At 40.5% G+C, this 19,314-nt stretch overlaps 2 protein-coding genes across 2 annotated transcripts; one reads left to right on the top strand and one right to left on the bottom strand.

Annotated features, from left to right (window-relative positions):
* Positions 1-434: 434 nt before the first annotated feature.
* On the bottom strand, positions 435-12,790 carry LOC127438223 (NCK-interacting protein with SH3 domain-like). Its single transcript, XM_051693635.1, has 13 exons — positions 12,620-12,790; positions 11,821-11,933; positions 11,549-11,747; positions 11,287-11,356; positions 10,679-11,211; positions 10,416-10,586; positions 7,044-7,130; positions 4,420-4,558; positions 4,267-4,347; positions 4,062-4,190; positions 3,842-3,934; positions 3,580-3,752; positions 435-1,289 (listed from the first exon to the last, which is right to left on the bottom strand). The coding sequence occupies exons 1-13, from the start codon at positions 12,788-12,790 to the stop codon at positions 1,086-1,088; spliced, it is 2,163 nt and encodes a 720-aa protein (XP_051549595.1). The 3' UTR covers positions 435-1,085.
* Positions 12,726-17,785, top strand: ndufaf3 (NADH:ubiquinone oxidoreductase complex assembly factor). Its single transcript, XM_051693634.1, has 6 exons — positions 12,726-12,847; positions 13,332-13,509; positions 13,595-13,790; positions 15,672-15,738; positions 17,081-17,181; positions 17,452-17,785. Exons 2-6 carry the CDS (start codon positions 13,427-13,429, stop codon positions 17,545-17,547), a joined length of 543 nt encoding a protein of 180 aa, XP_051549594.1. The 5' UTR covers positions 12,726-12,847; positions 13,332-13,426; the 3' UTR covers positions 17,548-17,785.
* Positions 17,786-19,314: the final 1,529 nt, after the last annotated feature.

The raw sequence follows: 19,314 nt of genomic DNA, 5'->3' as shown, positions 1-19,314 counted from the left end.
TGTCAGTGTCATTCAGGTAAAAATCATAATTAACATTACTCTTGTCACATGATGCACGTTACTTTTCTCAGCGCTGTCGAGGCTGAACTAATCACAGTCGATTGTGATTACTGGATTAGATGTTTTTGTTTAATTATTTTGATAATGTGGGCAATCGAATTTTACGAAGTACGAATGATTGAAATCAGTTGATCTAAAAGATTATGCTCCTATAAAGCAAAACACGTGCGATATAAATGCGGTTTAATTTATTAGTGCCTGACAGAAAGCACTTTAAACAGTCCGGGTAACAACACTGAACATTATTACACACTTTAAGAGAAATTAAAGCAAAATTAGAACCTCATTTGAAAACATAAATTAAGATTTCATGTCAGAACTATTTGATACTAAAGTTCCCCTGAGAAGTGAATAAATAAAACACAGACACTTGATTTCAGGTGATTAGCATGGCAGCATTTTATTAGTTTTTCAACATTAAGAAAATATATTATGTCACTGCTTCCCTTCTGAACAAAAACTTGAAAGGGGTAAAATAGATACTTTAGCTGTTTATAAGCTGCATCATATGTTTAAACGGGTAAAATGATCAGAAAAATAACAAACACACTCGCATACACAAACCTGTTATAAACAGAAGTGTGTTCAGTGTATTAATGGATAACTGTATTAATACTGATGAAATCAAGTCAACTCCAAATCCACCTTTTACTGACATAAGTGAGAGAGGTCAGGAGTCAGGTTTTAGTGTTACAGTTTGTTGTTAGCCTTAGGGGTCAAGGGTTAGGACGTGTCAACTGACTGCACTAATCAGAAACACAAAAGCAAATAAAAGAGTAAACGTTTGTGAGAGTTTCATGTAATGTACTGATCGATCTGAGGTCAAGAGAAAACACTATCAGACTGTGAGATGTGATTTCTTCTGCTGTTAATAAGAGATGTTTACATGTATAACACCATAATGACAGATGTGAGGAGCTTTTCTATCAGGTTACTGGACTGATGAAGGTGCTGCATTATTCAGATCAACAGGAACAGTATGAAACATATGAGATTTACCCAGCATGCCTCATGTGAACTCTACGTCAGTTTCTACAGATGTGAGGAAACTCTTTATAGATCTGCTGTACGATCAGTTTGTCCATATGTCTGCTCGAACCTTCGTCCTCATCTTCCTCGCCCAGAATCCTGTGCAGCACCGCCTGCAGGTCGGCCAGTCGATGCTGATGCTGCAGGTAATCGGTGGAGCGCATGATGGCGAGCATCAGAGACAGATACTCCATACGCATCTAACACACAAACAGACAGATATCATGATGTTAAGGGAACAAATTACATTATGAACACAATATCAGTTCATGATGTGTAGCACTGGAAAAATTCGTCATGGTGAATTAACCTCTTCGACTCTGTGGACCTGCCAGCGGGTCCAAAAGGGGGCACTATGTCTCGAAAAAAGTTTACGCCTAAAACGTTAAAGTCTCCGTATACATCAGTCAGGCATATGAGGGATCATTTGAAAGCTTAGAATCTGAACTTTCTTAGAATCTGAACTTTCTTAGAATCTGAACTTTTCAGAGATAACATCACTTCTGCATTTATGTTACTTAAAATTACAAAATAAGCGTCAGGCACTGACAATGACTTCAGATCGATCACATTCTTGCACTAATAAAGGCGAGACACAGCACAACAAATACAGTTTAACAGAAAGCAGTTGTCTCAATATGCTTTTAAAGTTCTTTTTAATTAGACACATCATCTAAAAAAACACACTCCTGCACGAGACGCTGAATAAACAAAAACAAAGGTAAACAAAGATGCTCATCTAGTGTGCGTTTACATAGAAAAACTAATGGATGGTTGCAAAAGCGTTTGGTGTGAACAGCCCCTTTCAGTTGGTGGAGGCCTTTGGCCGTTGTGTCTTGCTCTCTTATAAGCGTTTCTCAGATTATAAGTTGTTTAAATGCTATGTCAGGAAAGATGTTCAACTTGTGTGTCTTAAGATCCTGCCATTCGGTTCCAGTCTGTTGCGTTTCATCTGATTGAACAGCCCCTGACCTGTGCTCATAGTCTGAGCCGAGTTCAGCAGAATACCACTGCTGTCTGTGAATATTGCTACTCTACATACAACTGTACTGAATAAAACACAATGTGGTATTTCACTGTTATTCTGAAGCTTGAGTCTGGAGTAGTAGGAATCAGTGCAAGCGTAACACCATGTGAACTGTCCATTGAAACGTTTCCCCCCTCATTTTACTTTTGACTTCACATTTGAGAATATGGACTGACTAAAACTTTTATTTATTTTTTTTATGCATATTAGTTGAAAATGAAATGCTTTTTTTTTAACAGATAGGAATGTTCTTTGCAGTAATATAATGGTGCTGAATGGTTTCTGTATTTAATGCGCCCTCTTGTGGACTAAAGAAACAACGTCAATTTAAAAATCAGCTGGCTTTAAAATTCAAATTTAATTCTAATTTTGTAAATATTTAAAGTAACAATTTGAATTTAGTTTCCCTGCCCAATTGACAACCCTGATACAAATGTCTCTTTTATGCTCCAATAACAGATACTGTAAGCCCCAAATAGCCAAAAACTTGATATCTGCTTTTACCTTAGGCAGTTTTCAAAAAAATGAGCAATTGTTTACTTGTCTGTGAGCTTGCTTGTGTGAATAATCCAGTGTTATATCTTAGATATCCAAAACAAAATATGCAGTTCAGCAGGAAAAGCATGCAAAATAAATCATTAGAAATTTTTTATATGTTAATATGTTAAATATGATAATAAAATGTTTATCATCACAAAGGGGAGGATCTCAGCTTTCTAATTCCTACATTGAGCTTCTAGTCCACTCAGAGGCCGAGATATTCAATGAAAGAATGAGGGTGGTGCTTGATCTGAAAATTAGACTGAATGTCTATGGACGAGCACATCTGTGAGGGCTGAAATGTGTTAGAGCGCCACCTACATTTCAGATCCGTATATTGAGATGGAATGTGCTAGTGAAAACATATTTTTTTCTAGTGCTTTCTGCCATCTAGTGGAATAAAATAAGACTATTTGGAGGGAGATGGGGCAAACAGAACCAAAATTACATTCTTACAAATTAATCATAAGACTGTAAACATATACAATATTATTTATTAATAATTTGAGTCTTTTTTTTTTATTGGGGGGGTTCTGAAAAAACTAGACCAATTTTTTGCAATTAGTCCACAGTATGTGTGAATGGCAAGCTTTTAAATTTGAGTGTGAAAAATTGCTGGCGGCAACCCAAAAATGCACCAGAGTTTAAGGGGTTAAAAATTAAAATTTAATGCGCTGATTACATTGATTATGATGACTTTAATAATAACGACTCTTAACTTTTAATGTTTGTGATGCTAAGTTTAGCTTTATGTGTCATTATTCATATTCATGTGTTCATTTGAGCAAAGCAATTAACTGCTGTTGTTTTTTTTGCACAATTATAATAAATTGTATTGATGCTCTGGAATATTTGGAGAACATATAGGGAAAATATTATTTTAAACACATGAACGTTTATTATGGTGCATTCAGTTGTCTCACTCTATCACCAGGTGACAGGTCTGAGATCTGTCTCACTGCGATGTCAATCATCACCATCAGATCCGAGTGGTAGAAAATATCTGCCGTCTCTCGTCTCTCAAACACATCCTGCAGGAACTTGAGCACAGCGTGCGGCGCAGCAGGAGCGTGTTTAAACACACACACAGGATCCTCTGCAGAGAGAGAAAGATGTTAACATCGCCGCAGCTTAATATAGTTTACACATTAAACATAACATGTATTGAATATGTGTGTGTTTGACCTCCTCTGTTGAGCAGTAATAACATCTTCTCAGTGAGAATCTTCACATTGTTTCTCTTGATCAGCGCCAGCATCACCATATTACTCTCTGGTACTGCACACACACACACACACACACATATATTTAAACACTTCATTCTGAGTCTGTATGCCACCATGAGTGATCAATTAAATGTTGTGTGTTTGTGGAAAAGAGTGTGTGTGTGTGTGTGTGTGTATACCGCTCAGGTGGAGGTTGAACGCCAGCAGAAGGTTAATAAAGAGGTCGGGCAGCTGCTCGGTGGGGTCAGAGGGCAAACCGTCTTCAATCACGTCCAGTAGGAATGCAAGAAAACAGCTGTTCAAATGATCTGAAACAGACAGACTCAATCAAACTCCGATCAGACAGACCTCCTGTCTCACAGCACATCTGTCTGTTTGTCTTACCGTAGTGATGCAGTGGGATCTGTTCTCCCGTGCTGAAGATCATTGCGAGCAGCAGCGCGCTGTAACACATTTTCTCATGTTCTGCAGAGAAACTATACTTCAGAATGTCAAACATTTACGCCATTAAAATGAAAGTATCTCGCAACATCTCACCATGCGTGTCATTCTGCAGGTCTCGCGCCAGCTCCATGGTCAACACGGAGTTCAGTAGAGCGGAGATGAGCGCCGCGTCCAGACCGCATATCACACCAAACACCTTCAACAGCAGCAGACGCAGTGACACGCGATGCTCCTGAACGATCACACACACGTTAATAACCTTCATATAGACTGTTTATAAACACACGCGATGCTCCTGAACGATCACGCAGACATTAATAACCTTCATATAGACTGTTTATAAACACACGCGATGCTACTGAACAATCATGCACACATTAATAACCTTCATATAGACTGTTTATACACACGCGATGCTCCAGAACGATCATGCACACATTAATAACCTTCATACAGACTGTTTAGAAACACACACGATGCTCCTGAACGATCATGCACACATTAATAACCTTCATATAGACTGTTTATAAACACACGCGATGCTCCTGAACGATCATGTACACATTAATAACCTTCGTATAGACTGTTTATAAACACGCGATGCTGCTGAACAATCACGCACACGTTAATAACCTTCATACAGACTGTTTAGAAACACACACGATGCTCCTGAACGATCACGCACATGTTAATAACCTTCATATAGACTGTTTAGAAACACACGCGATGCTCCTGAACGATCATGCACACATTAATAACCTTCATATAGACTGTTTATAAACACACGATGCTGCTGAACGATCACGCACACGTTAATAACCTTCATACAGATTGTTTAGAAACACGCAATGCTCCTGAATGATCACGCACATGTTAATAACCTTCATATAGACTGTTTAGAAACATACGATGCTCCTGAACGATCATGCACACATTAATAACCTTCATATAGACTGTTTAAACACACGCGATGCTCCTGAACGATCATGCACACATTAATAACCTTCATATAGACTGTTTATAAACACGCGATGCTGCTGAACAATCACGCACACGTTAATAACCTTCATACAGACTATTTATAAACACGCGATGCTGCTGAACGATCACACACGTTAATAACCTTCATATAGACTGTTTAGAAACACACGCGATGCTCCTGAACGATCACGCACACGTTAATAACCTTCATATAGACTGTTTAGAAACACACGATGCTCCTGAACAATTACGCACACGTTAGTACCCTTCATATAGACTGTTTATAAACACACGCGATGCTCCTGAATGATCATGCACTTGATAATAACCTTCATATAGACTGTTTATAAACACATGCGATGCTCCTGAACAATCACGCACACGTTAACAACCTTCATATAGACTGTTTAGAAACATGCGATGCTCCTGAACGATCATGCACACATTAATAACCTTCATATAGACTGTTTATAAACACACGATGCTGCTGAACGATCACGCACACGTTAATAACCTTCATACAGATTGTTTAGAAACACGCAATGCTCCTGAATGATCACGCACATGTTAATAACCTTCATATAGACTGTTTAGAAACATACGATGCTCCTGAACGATCATGCACACATTAATAACCTTCATATAGACTGTTTAAACACACGTGATGCTCCTGAACGATCATGCACACATTAATAACCTTCATATAGACTGTTTATAAACACGCGATGCTGCTGAACAATCACGCACACGTTAATAACCTTCATACAGATTGTTTAGAAACACGCAATGCTCCTGAATGATCACGCACATGTTAATAACCTTCATATAGACTGTTTAGAAACATACGATGCTCCTGAACGATCATGCACACATTAATAACCTTCATATAGACTGTTTAAACACACGCGATACTCCTGAACGATCATGCACACATTAATAACCTTCATATAGACTGTTTATAAACACGCGATGCTGCTGAACAATCACGCACACGTTAATAACCTTCATACAGACTATTTATAAACACGCGATGCTGCTGAACGATCACACACGTTAATAACCTTCATATAGACTGTTTAGAAACACACGCGATGCTCCTGAACGATCACGCACACGTTAATAACCTTCATATAGACCGTTTAGAAACACACGATGCTCCTGAACAATTACGCACACGTTAGTACCCTTCATATAGACTGTTTATAAACACACGCGATGCTCCTGAATGATCATGCACTTGATAATAACCTTCATATAGACTGTTTATAAACACACGCGATGCTCCTGAACAATCACGCACACGTTAATAACCTTCATACAGACTATTTATAAACACGCGATGCTGCTGAACGATCACACACGTTAATAACCTTCATATAGACTGTTTAGAAACACACGCGATGCTCCTGAACGATCACGCACACGTTAATAACCTTCATATAGACCGTTTAGAAACACACGATGCTCCTGAACAATTACGCACACGTTAGTACCCTTCATATAGACTGTTTATAAACACACGCGATGCTCCTGAATGATCATGCACTTGATAATAACCTTCATATAGACTGTTTATAAACACATGCGATGCTCCTGAACAATCACGCACACGTTAACAACCTTCATATAGACTGTTTTGAAACACACGCAATGCTCCTTAACGATCACGCACACGTTTATAACCTTCATACAGACTGTTTATAAACACACACAATCATCATCAGAAATCAGCTCACCATCTGATAGTATGACACCAGCGACTGGACCGGCTCGAACTCATTCACACGACACATCTTCTTACACACCTCAGGATCTGCGTCCGTCTGAAACACACACATTGTCAGCGAGTGATCTGACTGGATGTGTATGTCAAGGTTATTATCATAAATGAAAATTAGCAAAGAATAAATCTTTTTGTAAACTAAAATAAAAAAAATCGGGGGCCTGGGTATCTCAGCGAGTAAAAACTCCATCACCCCTGGAATCCTGAGTTTGAATCCAGGGTGTGCTGAGTGACTCAGCCAGGTCTCCTAAGCAACCAAACTGGCCCGGTTGCTAGGGAGGGTAGAGTCACATGGGGTAACCTCCTCGTGGTCGCTATAATGTGGTTCGTTCTCGGTGGGGCGCGTGGTGAGTTATGCGTGGATGCCGTGGAGAATAGCGTGAAGCCTCCACACACGCTACGTCTCCGTGGTAACGCGCTCAACAAGCCATGTGATAACGGTTCATTGTGACCGGGGACTTTAACGAAGCCAATTTTAAATCAATTGCACCAAAATACCACCAACACATCAGTTTCAACACATGAGGGGACCGGGTTTTGGACCATTGCTACTCTCCCTTCCAGGATGGCTACAAATCCCTCCCCCGGCCACCATTTGGCAAATCGGACCACTCTTCCATTCTGCTTCTGCCAGCTTACAGGCAGAAACTGAAACAAGAAGCACCCACCCTCAGAATGATCCAGTGCTGGTCAGACCAATCAGATTCTACGCTACAAAACTGTTTTGATCACACGGACTGGGAGATGTTCCGGTCCGCCTCTGATGACGACATCGAGGTGTACGCTGATAGCGTAATGTGCTTCATCAGAAAGTGTGTGGAGGATGTTGTTCCGACCAAAACAATACGGATCTACCCGAACCAGAAGCCATGGATAAATAGCGATGTTCGTGCTGCACTTGATGCATTAATTCCGGGAATACGGAGGAGCATAAACAAGCCAGTTATGCACTCTGAACAACAAAACATCAGTACAGGAACAAGATTGAAGGACAGTTTAACACCACCAACTCTAGAAGCATGTGGCAGGGAATTAACATCATCGCGGACTTTAAAGGGAATAAAAGCTCTGTCATGAACACCGCTGCCTCTCTCCCGGATGAGCTAAATACTTTTTATGCTCGTTTCGAGGGAAATAACACTGCCCTCACGGAGAGAGCTCTTCACTCTCCGTCTCTGTAGCGGATGTAACCCGATCCTTTCGATGGGTGAATATCCGCAAAGCCGCGGGTCCAGATGGCATTCCGGGCCGCGTCATCAGAGCGTGCACGAACCAGCTGGCTGGTGTTTTATGGACATTATCAACCTTTCCCTCTCCTTGTCTGTAGTCCCCACATGCTTTAAAACATCCACCATTGTGCCTGTTCCAAAGCAATCCAAACTTGCTTAAATGACTGGCGTCCTGTTGCTCTGACCCCCATCATCAGCAAATGTTTTGAGAGACTAATCAGAGATTACATCTGCTCTGTATTGCCTCTCTCTCTTGACCCGCTGCAGTTTGCTTACCGCAACAACCGCTCCACTGATGATGCCATTGCATCTACAATACACACTGCTCTCTCCCACCTGGAAAAAAGGAACACTTATGTGAGAATGCTGTTTGTAGACTACAGCTCAGCATTCAACACCATAGTGCCCTCCAAGCTAGATAAGAAACTCCGGGCTCTGGGCTTAAACAGCTAGCTGTGCAGCTGGATCCTGGACTTCCTGTCAAGCAGACGCCAGGTGGTTAGAATAGGCAGCAACATCTCCTCATCACTGACCCTCAACACTGGAGCCCCGCAGGGCTGTGTTCTCAGCCCACTCCTGTATTCCCTGTACACACATGACTGTGTGGCAACACATAGCTCCAATGCCATCATTAAGTTTGCTGATGACACGACGGTGGTAGGCCTGATCACTGACAATGATGAAACAGCCTACAGAGAGGAGGTGCACACTCTGACACACTGGTGTCAGGAGCACAACCGCTCCCTCAATGTCAGTAAGACAAAGGAGCTTGTGGTGGACTTCAGAAGAAAAGACAGAGAACACAGTCCCATCACCATCAATGGAGCACCAGTGGAGAGAGTCAGCAGCTTCAAGTTCCTGGGTGTCCACATTACTGATGAACTCACATGGTCCGTCCACACTTAAGTCGTTGTGAAGAAGGCTCATCAGTGTCTCTTCTTCCTGAGACGGCTGAGGAAGTTTGGAATGAACCGCCACATCCTCACACAGTTCTACACCTGCACTGTGGAGAGCATCCTGACTGGCTGCATCTCCGCCTGGTACGGCAATAGCACCACCCACAACCGCAAAGCACTGCAAAGGGTGGTGCGAACTGCCAGACACATCATCGGAGGTGAGCTTCCCTCCCTCCAGGAAATATATACAAGGCGGTGTGTGAAAAAAGCTCGGAGGATCATCAGAGACTCCAGCCACCCGAGCCATGGGCTGTTCTCACTGCTACCATCAGGCAGGCGGTATCGCAGCATCAGGACCCGCACCAGCCGACTCCATGACAGCTTCTTCCCCCAAGCAATCAGACTTTTGAACTCTTGATCTCTCACGATCAATATACATCAGCACTGCACTTTATTAATCTTAGATCTCACACTGGACTGTCATAAAATCTCTCTTAACAACACACTGGCAACTGACTATCAACCGACAGCCTGAATGTCAATACAGTACAATACAACATACTGTATGTTTTATATATACTATATATACTATTTTTATTGTATAATGTGTATTCTATATTGTGTGTATTGTATATTATTATTTATATACTGTGTTATGTGTAATTATGTGTATATTAGATTTTAAATTGTGTTGTGTAAATCTGATGTTATTGTAAATTGGTATATGTCTCATCACTGTCATGACTGCTATGTTGCTCGGAACTGCACCCAAGAATTTCACACACTATTACACTTGTGTATATGGTTGTGTGACAATAAAAGTGAAGTGAAGTGAAGTGATAAGATGTGCGGATTGATGGTCTCAGACATGGAGACAACTGAAATTCGTCCTCCGCCACCCGGATTGAGTCACTACGCCCCCACGAGGGCTTAGAGCGCATTGGGAATTAGGCATTCCAAATTGGGGAGAAAAAGGGGGAGAGAACCCCCCCCCCAAAAAAAGTGCGATAGGGGCTAAAAGTGCGATGGCAGTTGATTGTTTGTTTGTTTAAACAGTGCGATGGTGGTTGACGTTGTTTGTTTCGTTTTTGTTTGAACAGTGTGATGACAGTTAACAAAAAAATAACAAAAAACAAAACAAAAAACTCAACTGAAACTATAAATGCGCTCGACGATACGAATGAATCGTGTGTTTCTCACCAGTATCTGCAGTAGTTCCTCCAGGTAACATGCGATGAGGGCGTGATCTTCATAAAGTGCCCAGCTGCGCTGCTGAGAGTCGTCACGGTGACGAGCCAAATCACCAAAGATCACCTGCAGCCGCTGCTCGTCATGACACACCTGTCCGAGCGGCAGCACCGAGTTCGAATCCTGACAATCACACGTCAATCAGACACACTGATGCACAGGTTTGGAACGACATAAAGGTTATTAAATGATGAACTATCACTTTAAACCCTCACCTTACTCTCCACCAATGACAGCAGCACTTGCTCCAGGTGAGATGCTGCCGTCGGTAAAGCGCTCTGCAAATGACCCACGACGACGCCCACGGCAACCCGAGAAAGGTCGTAACTAAGGCCCGTGTTTTTCCTCACCAGTTCGATCAGTTCTGCTCCAATCGTCATGGGAACAGTTGCAGAGTGGGAGGGGCTTTGAGAAATGGGGGGTGGGGCCAATGGCCACTCCACTTTTGATTGGTGCTCAGTGGCAGGCTGTGAACTGACTGGCTGAGGGGCCGGGCCCTTTCTAGAAGGATCTTGTTGGGGGGATGGGGAGTGGTCAGGTAGGGGAGGGGGTGGAGCCTTGCCTCGTTTTGGCACAGGAGGCGGAGTGCTGCTGACACTGGGAAGACTGACATCTGAGGAGATCACGGAGTGGGAAGAGCCAGAGTCTAAGGAGGTGGAGCTGACCGATGGAGTGGGTCCAATAGCAGCAGCTGGCGCAGGGTTGGGGGCAGGGCTTGAGGAGGACACTCTAGGTGGCACCTCTGGATCTGCAAAGAAAAAGACTCTGTCAGGAGTGTGTATTTTAACATTTAATGTTGACAGCGTGTTGGTGTTGCACGTACCATTGCGTCGTGGCTCTCTGTGTTTCTCTGGTGGAATTACAGGAGCCGCTCGACGAGGATGAGGAGGAACCTGTTGCAGAAACACAATATGTGACAAAATCTAAAACACTAAAAAACATACACACTTTAAATTGGTATTTTTATTTTTCCATGTTGTCTTGTATCTAATTTCAGTGTCAAAGATCAAATTGCAAATTATGTAGAATATTTTGTATTTAATGTGTTTGAATTAGACTGATGATAAAACATATGTTTATGTCACCTGATAGAGTCCAGGAGCACCAGCGCAGCTCTCTGAGACAGGCTCATTACTCTGACAGCTGTAGGTTCGGTTCAGACCATTTGGCGGCGGCGTTCGGCTCAATGACACATCACTAGAGGATGATGGGAGTTTCTGCTTGTGATTGGATGCAGTGGGACTTCTGCGAGACAGAGTCTCCTTCCTGTGATGGATCAACTTCCTGTGGAGGGAATCATTCTGTCAGTGATGTGTACATCTGTCACTGTAAGTTGTGTTTGTGTGTATATACTCACTGCAGAACATCTCTCTGCTCCAGATTGTATTTGCCTCCATTTGTCATGGCCACATTGTGAATGGCTTCAATGGCTCGATCAATCGACTGCAAAACTTCATCATGCTCTGGAGCCTGTGTGCAAAAGAACAAATATTTGCTGGTTAATGACGTTACCAGCTCAAAACACAGCAGAATTGGTGAACAGATGGCATCTAATCAATAAGTCATGGTTGTCTGTAATTTTACAGATTTATTCTCTGGATTCAGCCATATTACTGTGTTTGAGTTCATATATGTGTATATCTATATGTCTTCCCTATAATGTTGCCAGGATGTATGTATATTCAGCATTTATAATATCTCATCTATTTGTCATGGGGATTTATATATATATATATATATGTATATATGTAAAATGTCTCACTGATATTTTGTCTATATATGTCACAGGGATCTATGTGTATATATATATATATATATATATATATATATATATATATATATATATATATGTATGTATGTATAATGTCTCACCAGTATTATATGTTGCATTGATGTATGTATATATCTATCCATATTGTCTCACCGGTATTTTCTCTATATATGTCGCAGGGATCTATATATACGTATGTATAATGTCTCACCGGTATTTTCTCTATATATGTCGCAGGGATGTACATATACGCATGTATAATGTCTCACCGGTATTTTCTCTATATATGTCGCAGGGATGTACATATACGCATGTATAATGTCTCACCGGTATTTTCTCTATATATGTCGCAGGGATGTACATATACGCATGTATAATGTCTCACCGGTATTTTCTCTATATATGTCGCAGGGATGTATCCCGTCTCGCCGGAGCTGCAGCGCGTCGCGAGCCACCAGTGCACGCTGCTGCGCTCGAGAATTATAAAAGATTCTCCCGCGGGGAAGTGCAGTGCGTTCCGCTCCGTAGAGTTGAAGGCGAACAGAGAGCGATACATCACCGCACTGACGCGTCTGCCTCGCGTTAGTCGCGCTGTCTGAGGACAGTTAAAAACGTAAGAAACGCGATCATTATATTTTCAGATCATATGAACGCATAGGCTGTTGAACCGCAGTTCGCGTCTCGTAAACAGCCGCGAGTACGCGCATTGTCGCGCGCCCATCTAGGAAAAATAATCGAGTTCAGATCTCTACAGCTGTCAAGATATGAATATCATATAAATATGAATAAAAACAGTATTTAAACAGTGATGAACACTGTATTTGTGCTGTTTCAGCGTTGTATTATAAGACTGAGCTTGAAAACAATGAAGTTTGTGTGTCAGTTTTCATACACTATGGTGTTTATTATAAAATCAGGTCAATAAACATCCACTAAACTGATATTTAAATGTGTTAAATGTTGAACATAAAGATGTGAAGAATATGGCATCAATACTGAGATGTTTACATGTTTTATTCTTTTTGAAAACAATGTTACATTAAACACGGAACACTATAATTGAACGACTAATTTATGAGAAAGGGTTTCTCCATAAGCGGATGTTGATACCGGAAGTGTGTGCGGGTGAAATGTGTCGTGTGAGCAGCAGCAGCAGCAGTAGCAGTGCGTGAGTTCCGCGTGTTCTGCACTGATGATGGCCGTCACGAGGTTACTGTCACCGGCGTCCGTTCACGGTCTGCGCCTCGGAGCGAGAACTCTTCCACATCTCATCCGGTACAGTATATACTTTGTACTGTCCAGTGTTCTTTAAAATCAGTATGTGAAAGAATAACAGTTTGGATGTTTTTGCTCGCTGTAGAAGTGTTCAGGTTCGGAGTCACAGACTCGGTCCAGCAGATGATGAGATCTATCAGAAGACTTCAGTGTCAGTGCTACAGAAGGAGGCGTCAGGAGGAACCATCATCTACAGTTACAGTCCACGAGGATTCAACATCGATGGGAATAAAGTGTTCGGACCCTGTGCTGTTATACCGCCCGCTATACTGCAGTGGAATGTAAACAAATCAATATACTTTCACACTAATGTACAGTGCACTGCACAGATCAATACACTTTCACACTAATCTACAGTGCACTGCACAGATCAATACACTTTCACACTAATGTACAGTGCACTGCACAGATCAATACACTTTCACACTAATCTACAGTGCACTGCACAGATCAATACACTTTCACACTAATGTACAGTGCACTGCACAGATCAATACACTTTCACACTAATGTACAGTGCACTGCACAGATCAATACACTTTCACACTAATGTACAGTGCACTGCACAGATCAATACACTTTCACACTAATGTACAGTGCACTGCACAGATCATTACACTTTCACACTAATGTACAGTGCACTGCACAGATCAATACACTTTCACACTAATGTACAGTGCACTGCACAGATCAATACACTTTCACACTAATGTACAGTGCACTGCACAGATCAATACACTTTCACACTAATCTACAGTGCACTGCACAGATCAATACACTTTCACACTAATGTACAGTGCACTGCACAGATCAATACACTTTCACACTAATGTACAGTGCACTGCACAGATCAATACACTTTCACACTAATGTACAGTGCACTGCACAGATCATTACACTTTCACACTAATGTACAGTGCACTGCACAGATCAATACACTTTCACACTAATGTACAGTGCACTGCACAGATCATTACACTTTCACACTAATGTACAGTGCACTGCACAGATCATTACACTTTCACACTAATGTACAGTGCACTGCACAGATCAATACACTTTCACACTAATGTACAGTGCACTGCACAGATCAAAACACTTTCACACTAATCTACAGTGCACTGCACAGATCAATACACTTTCACACTAATCTACAGTGCACTGCACAGATCAAAACACTTTCACACTAATCTACAGTGCACTGCACAGATCAATACACTTTCACACTAATGTACAGTGCACTGCACAGATCAAAACACTTTCACACTAATGTACAGTGCACTGCACAGATCATTACACTTTCACACTAATGTACAGTGCACTGCACAGATCAATACACTTTCACACTAATCTACAGTGCACTGCACAGATCAATACACTTTCACACTAATGTACAGTGCACTGCACAGATCAATACACTTTCACACTAATGTACAGTGCACTGCACAGATCAAAACACTTTCACACTAATGTACAGTGCACTGCACAGATCAATACACTTGTTTTCCAATATAAATATCTACACATTCTTAGAACAGAGATGTGTACAGAAATGAAGCACAATACTTACTGTACCTAAGTACATTTTATGAATAATTTTTTGTACTTTCACTTTTACTTCTACATTTTGAAGAGAAAATCAATACTCTTACTCCAGTACATTTCTCCAGACCATTTCGTAACTTTTTCGCCTAAAACAACTGTAATTAAACTCCATGCGGATCAGCGATACAGTGATGTCTGATTCCAGAATGAAATGTTTGAGTCAAATCTTTTGATCAAATCGATTCTTTTGAATCAGTAAATCGGTTTTGAAGCATCTGAACGATTCATTTTGTGAATTGAGTCACGAATATAAGTCACCAGACAGCATATTTTGTGTCTCCACTCGGGAATCTAAAGAGAAGAGACTGTTCATGTCAATTTTAATCTGTGTTTAAGTTGGATATACATTGATTTGGCTTAAAAATTAAGTGCCTTAACATTAATTCAAATCTCCCGCCTTTCCTGGAGAACTGTTCATGTTTAGCAGTTCATAAGTGAATAAAATGTGGATAGTATTTACATTTAATCAAGGTACTGTGTATATGAATCAATAATGTCCAGATTAGTGTCTATAAAACCAGCAGTGGTTCATCTGATGTTGTCTGATGTGTTTGTAGGTGGGCTGTCACACAGATATAACTGTGGAGAGTTTGTCTCTGTTTTATCTGCTGGAGCCGCGGATTGGTAAGACCAACACTATGTTTGTAATAGCATACTACCATACTACTCATACTATCATACTACTCATACTACTCATACTACTCATACTATTCATACTACCATACTACTCATACTACTCATACTACTCATACTACCATACTACTCATACTACCATACTACCATACTAATACTTCTCACACTATCATACTACCAAACTAATACAACTCATACTACTCATACTACTCATACTATCATACTACCATACTACTCATACTACCATACTACCATACTAATACTTCTCACACTATCATACTACCAAACTAATACAACTCATACTACTCATACTATCATACTACCATACTACTCATACTACCATACTACCATACTAATACTTCTCACACTATCATACTACCAAACTAATATAACTCATACTACTCATACTACCATACTAATACTACTCATACAACCATACTAATTCTACTCATACTATCATACTATTCATACTACCCATACTACTCATACTACCATACTATTCATACTACCCATACTACTCATACTACCATACTATTCATAATGCCTATACTACTCATACTATCATACTACCATGCTATTCTTTCTACCCATACTACTCATACTACCCATACTACTCATACTGCAATACTACTCATACTACCAAACTAATACAACTCATACTACTCATACTACTCATACTATCATACTACCATACTACTCGTACTACCATACTACCATACTAATACTTCTCACACTATCATACTACCAAACTAATATAACTCATACTACTCATACAACCATACTAATTCTACTCATACTATCATACTATTCATACTACCCATACTACTCATACTACCATACTATTCATACTACCCATACTACTCATACTACCATACTATTCATAATGCCCATACTACTCATACTATCATACTACCATGCTATTCTTTCTACCCATACTACTCATACTACCCATACTACTCATACTGCAATACTACTCATACTACCATACTGTTCATACTACCCATACTACTCATACTACCCATACTATTCATACTACCCATACTACTCATACTGCCATACTACTCATACTACCATACTACTCATAGTATTTCACTAGTATACTTAATATGGATACTGTGAATGTTACCTGTCTGTATGTAAGGAGTACCCGGATGATCTACTATATTTCTGACTTCCAACCTCAATGGCGTGAATAAACAGGAAGTAATATCAGATGTGATAGAGTTATAGGCAGTATATTTAGTGTACTACACTGCACATTATGCTTGTGTTCAGACACAGAATGTGAGAGAGTTTCTCGTTCTTCATGTGTCTGATAACACTGGTTCTTCAGAGGTTCTGGTGTTGGGAACCGGATCTCGTACTGAACGTCTGGATCCAAACGTTCTCGCATTCCTCAAGAAGAAAGGAATTGCTGTAGAAATCCAAGACACGGTAAACATCCTCAAATCATTCTCTCAAAACTCTTTAAGGAATATTCCAGGTTCAATACAAGTTAAGCTCAATCAATATAAAAGATAAAAAATGAGGGATGAGTCTAAATTAATTTTTGTGGTAATCAACATTATGCCACAAATGCTGTTGATTGAGATTAACTTGAATATTCTTTTAACCTGTTTTTGCTTCTGTTTAAATATCATATAGAACAGTTTATGTCAATGAAAGTTTAATAGAGTTTAATCGTTTGAATTGTTTTCCTCTCAGCCGAACGCATGTGCGACATTCAACTTCCTGTCGAGTGAGAGGCGAATAACAGCGGCCGGTTTGATTCCTCCTACAGCGTTGACAGTCATGGAATAACAGTATCATATTACATATATGTTATATAATATTTTAATAGAATAACAGCATCACATGACCAGACAAACAGCAATGTGATTAAATCTGTGTGAGAATCATTATAGAACTAAAAACATGAATAACCTGTTTTATTATTAGTCCATGTCATTATAAATTAGATTTGTGTGCGATGATGATGATTGTGTGTATGGATGCAGAGATTAAAGCTGTGTACACAGATGTGTGTGTCCTACATTGAGCAGTGTTGTAATCTGTTCTTGTGTCTCTAATCTCTTAATCTGAGTTTGTGTATTATCATCACACACATGAACAGGCTCAGTACTTTATTATATTCAGTTCTCTAGCACACAAACTTCACACATATCAGAAAACAGTCAAAGACACTCAAAAGTCTTCTACAGCGAATTGATTGTATTCTGGCCAGTAAAGTCTATTATTACATATTTATTTTATTGTGTTAAGATAGCTTCAGGCATCATTTACCGCCATTTTTGTATCTGATGTTAATTTGAGTTATGTAATTTACAGAAGTGTTTGAAATACATGGATAATTTCCCATAGAAAGAATATGTGCTGATGAAGCTCCAAATGCTCCTGGAAATCAGTTTAATTTCTGCCACTGTTCATGTGTTTTGTGTCGCTGTGTCCGAATGTCCATACTTCCCTACTACATAATATGCCAAAAAACAGAATGTCAATAAAGTAGTATGTCTGAATTCTCAGTATTCATAAAACAGAAAGCGAGACATACCCGGATGATCTACTACATCTGGCAAGAATAAAATGAATAAAAAAATGTTGTGAGTCAGATGACTCTTTTCAACTGTAAGTGATATATATACCGAGAATGTTTTTGCTTGTGCTTAAATGATGCTTGTTTAACTAAACCAGAGTAGATTATTTTCACAGTTGTTGTTCTTATGTCATATATTCGTGTCACGGGTCAATACTCACGTCCCCAGATGAAGTATGTCTGAAATCTGTTCACACTACTCACATGCATAACTAAAGAATGTATTGTTTCACTGGCTGAGAAGTGTGTCCTTCATCAAATACAATACATGTGTGTGTGCTTATAGATTGTTTGTTGTGTTTTTTTTTTTTTCTCCCAATTTGGAATGCCCAATTCCCAATGTGCTCTAAGTCCTTGTGGTGGCGTAGTGACTCACCTCAATCCGGGTGGTGGAGGATGAATCCCAGTTGCCTCCATGTCTGAGACTGTCAGTCCGTGCATCTTATCACATGACTTGTTGAGCGCATTACTGTGGAGACATAGCGCACGTGGAGGCTTCGCGCCATCCACTGCGGCAACCACACTCAACTCACCATGCGCCCCACCGAGAAGGAACCACATTATAGCAACCACGAGGAGGTTACCACATGTGACTCTACCCTCCCTAGCAACTGGGTCAATTTGGTTGCTTAGGAGACCTGGCTGGAGTCACTCAGCATGCCCTGGGATTTGAACTAGTGAGCTAGCGATTTCCAGGGGTGGTGGCCAGTGAATTTTACCACTGAGCTACCCAGGCCCCCCTGTTGTGGTTTTTTACTCATCAGAGTCGATGTCACAGTCTCTGGGGTCCCTGAAGATGAACTCTGACCCTATGATGCGGCGGTACAGATCCATGATGTCATCGTTCTCCGTCTCAAAGCGTGTCGTTGGATCATACGAGCATGAGATGAAGATCTAAACGAAAACACTGTAACACTTGTATTGACTGTAAATAAACCTGTAAATCTGCAGTGCATACTTGAGTACACAAGTGC

The sequence above is a fragment of the Myxocyprinus asiaticus genome, chromosome 49 (genome assembly GCF_019703515.2).
Source record: "Myxocyprinus asiaticus isolate MX2 ecotype Aquarium Trade chromosome 49, UBuf_Myxa_2, whole genome shotgun sequence".
NCBI classification, from domain to species: domain Eukaryota; kingdom Metazoa; phylum Chordata; class Actinopteri; order Cypriniformes; family Catostomidae; genus Myxocyprinus; species Myxocyprinus asiaticus.
The sequence above is the reverse complement of the archived record's forward strand: the minus strand, read 5'-3'. Positions and strand labels throughout refer to the sequence as shown.

Coding starts and splice junctions, on each gene's coding strand:
- LOC127438223 (XM_051693635.1), bottom strand. CDS start 12,790: ATGTATCGCTCTCTGTTCGCCTTCAACTCTACGGAGCGGAACGCACTG. Junction 3,753..3,841: donor ATTACTGCTCAACAGAGGAG/GTCAAACACACA, acceptor CTCTCTCTGCAG/AGGATCCTGTGTGTGTGTTT. Junction 1,290..3,579: donor ACCTGTCACCTGGTGATAGA/GTGAGACAACTG, acceptor TTTGTGTGTTAG/ATGCGTATGGAGTATCTGTC.
- ndufaf3 (XM_051693634.1), top strand. CDS start 13,427: ATGATGGCCGTCACGAGGTTACTGTCACCGGCGTCCGTTCACGGTCTG. Junction 15,739..17,080: donor TCTGCTGGAGCCGCGGATTG/GTAAGACCAACA, acceptor CTGGTTCTTCAG/AGGTTCTGGTGTTGGGAACC. Junction 17,182..17,451: donor CTGTAGAAATCCAAGACACG/GTAAACATCCTC, acceptor TTTTCCTCTCAG/CCGAACGCATGTGCGACATT.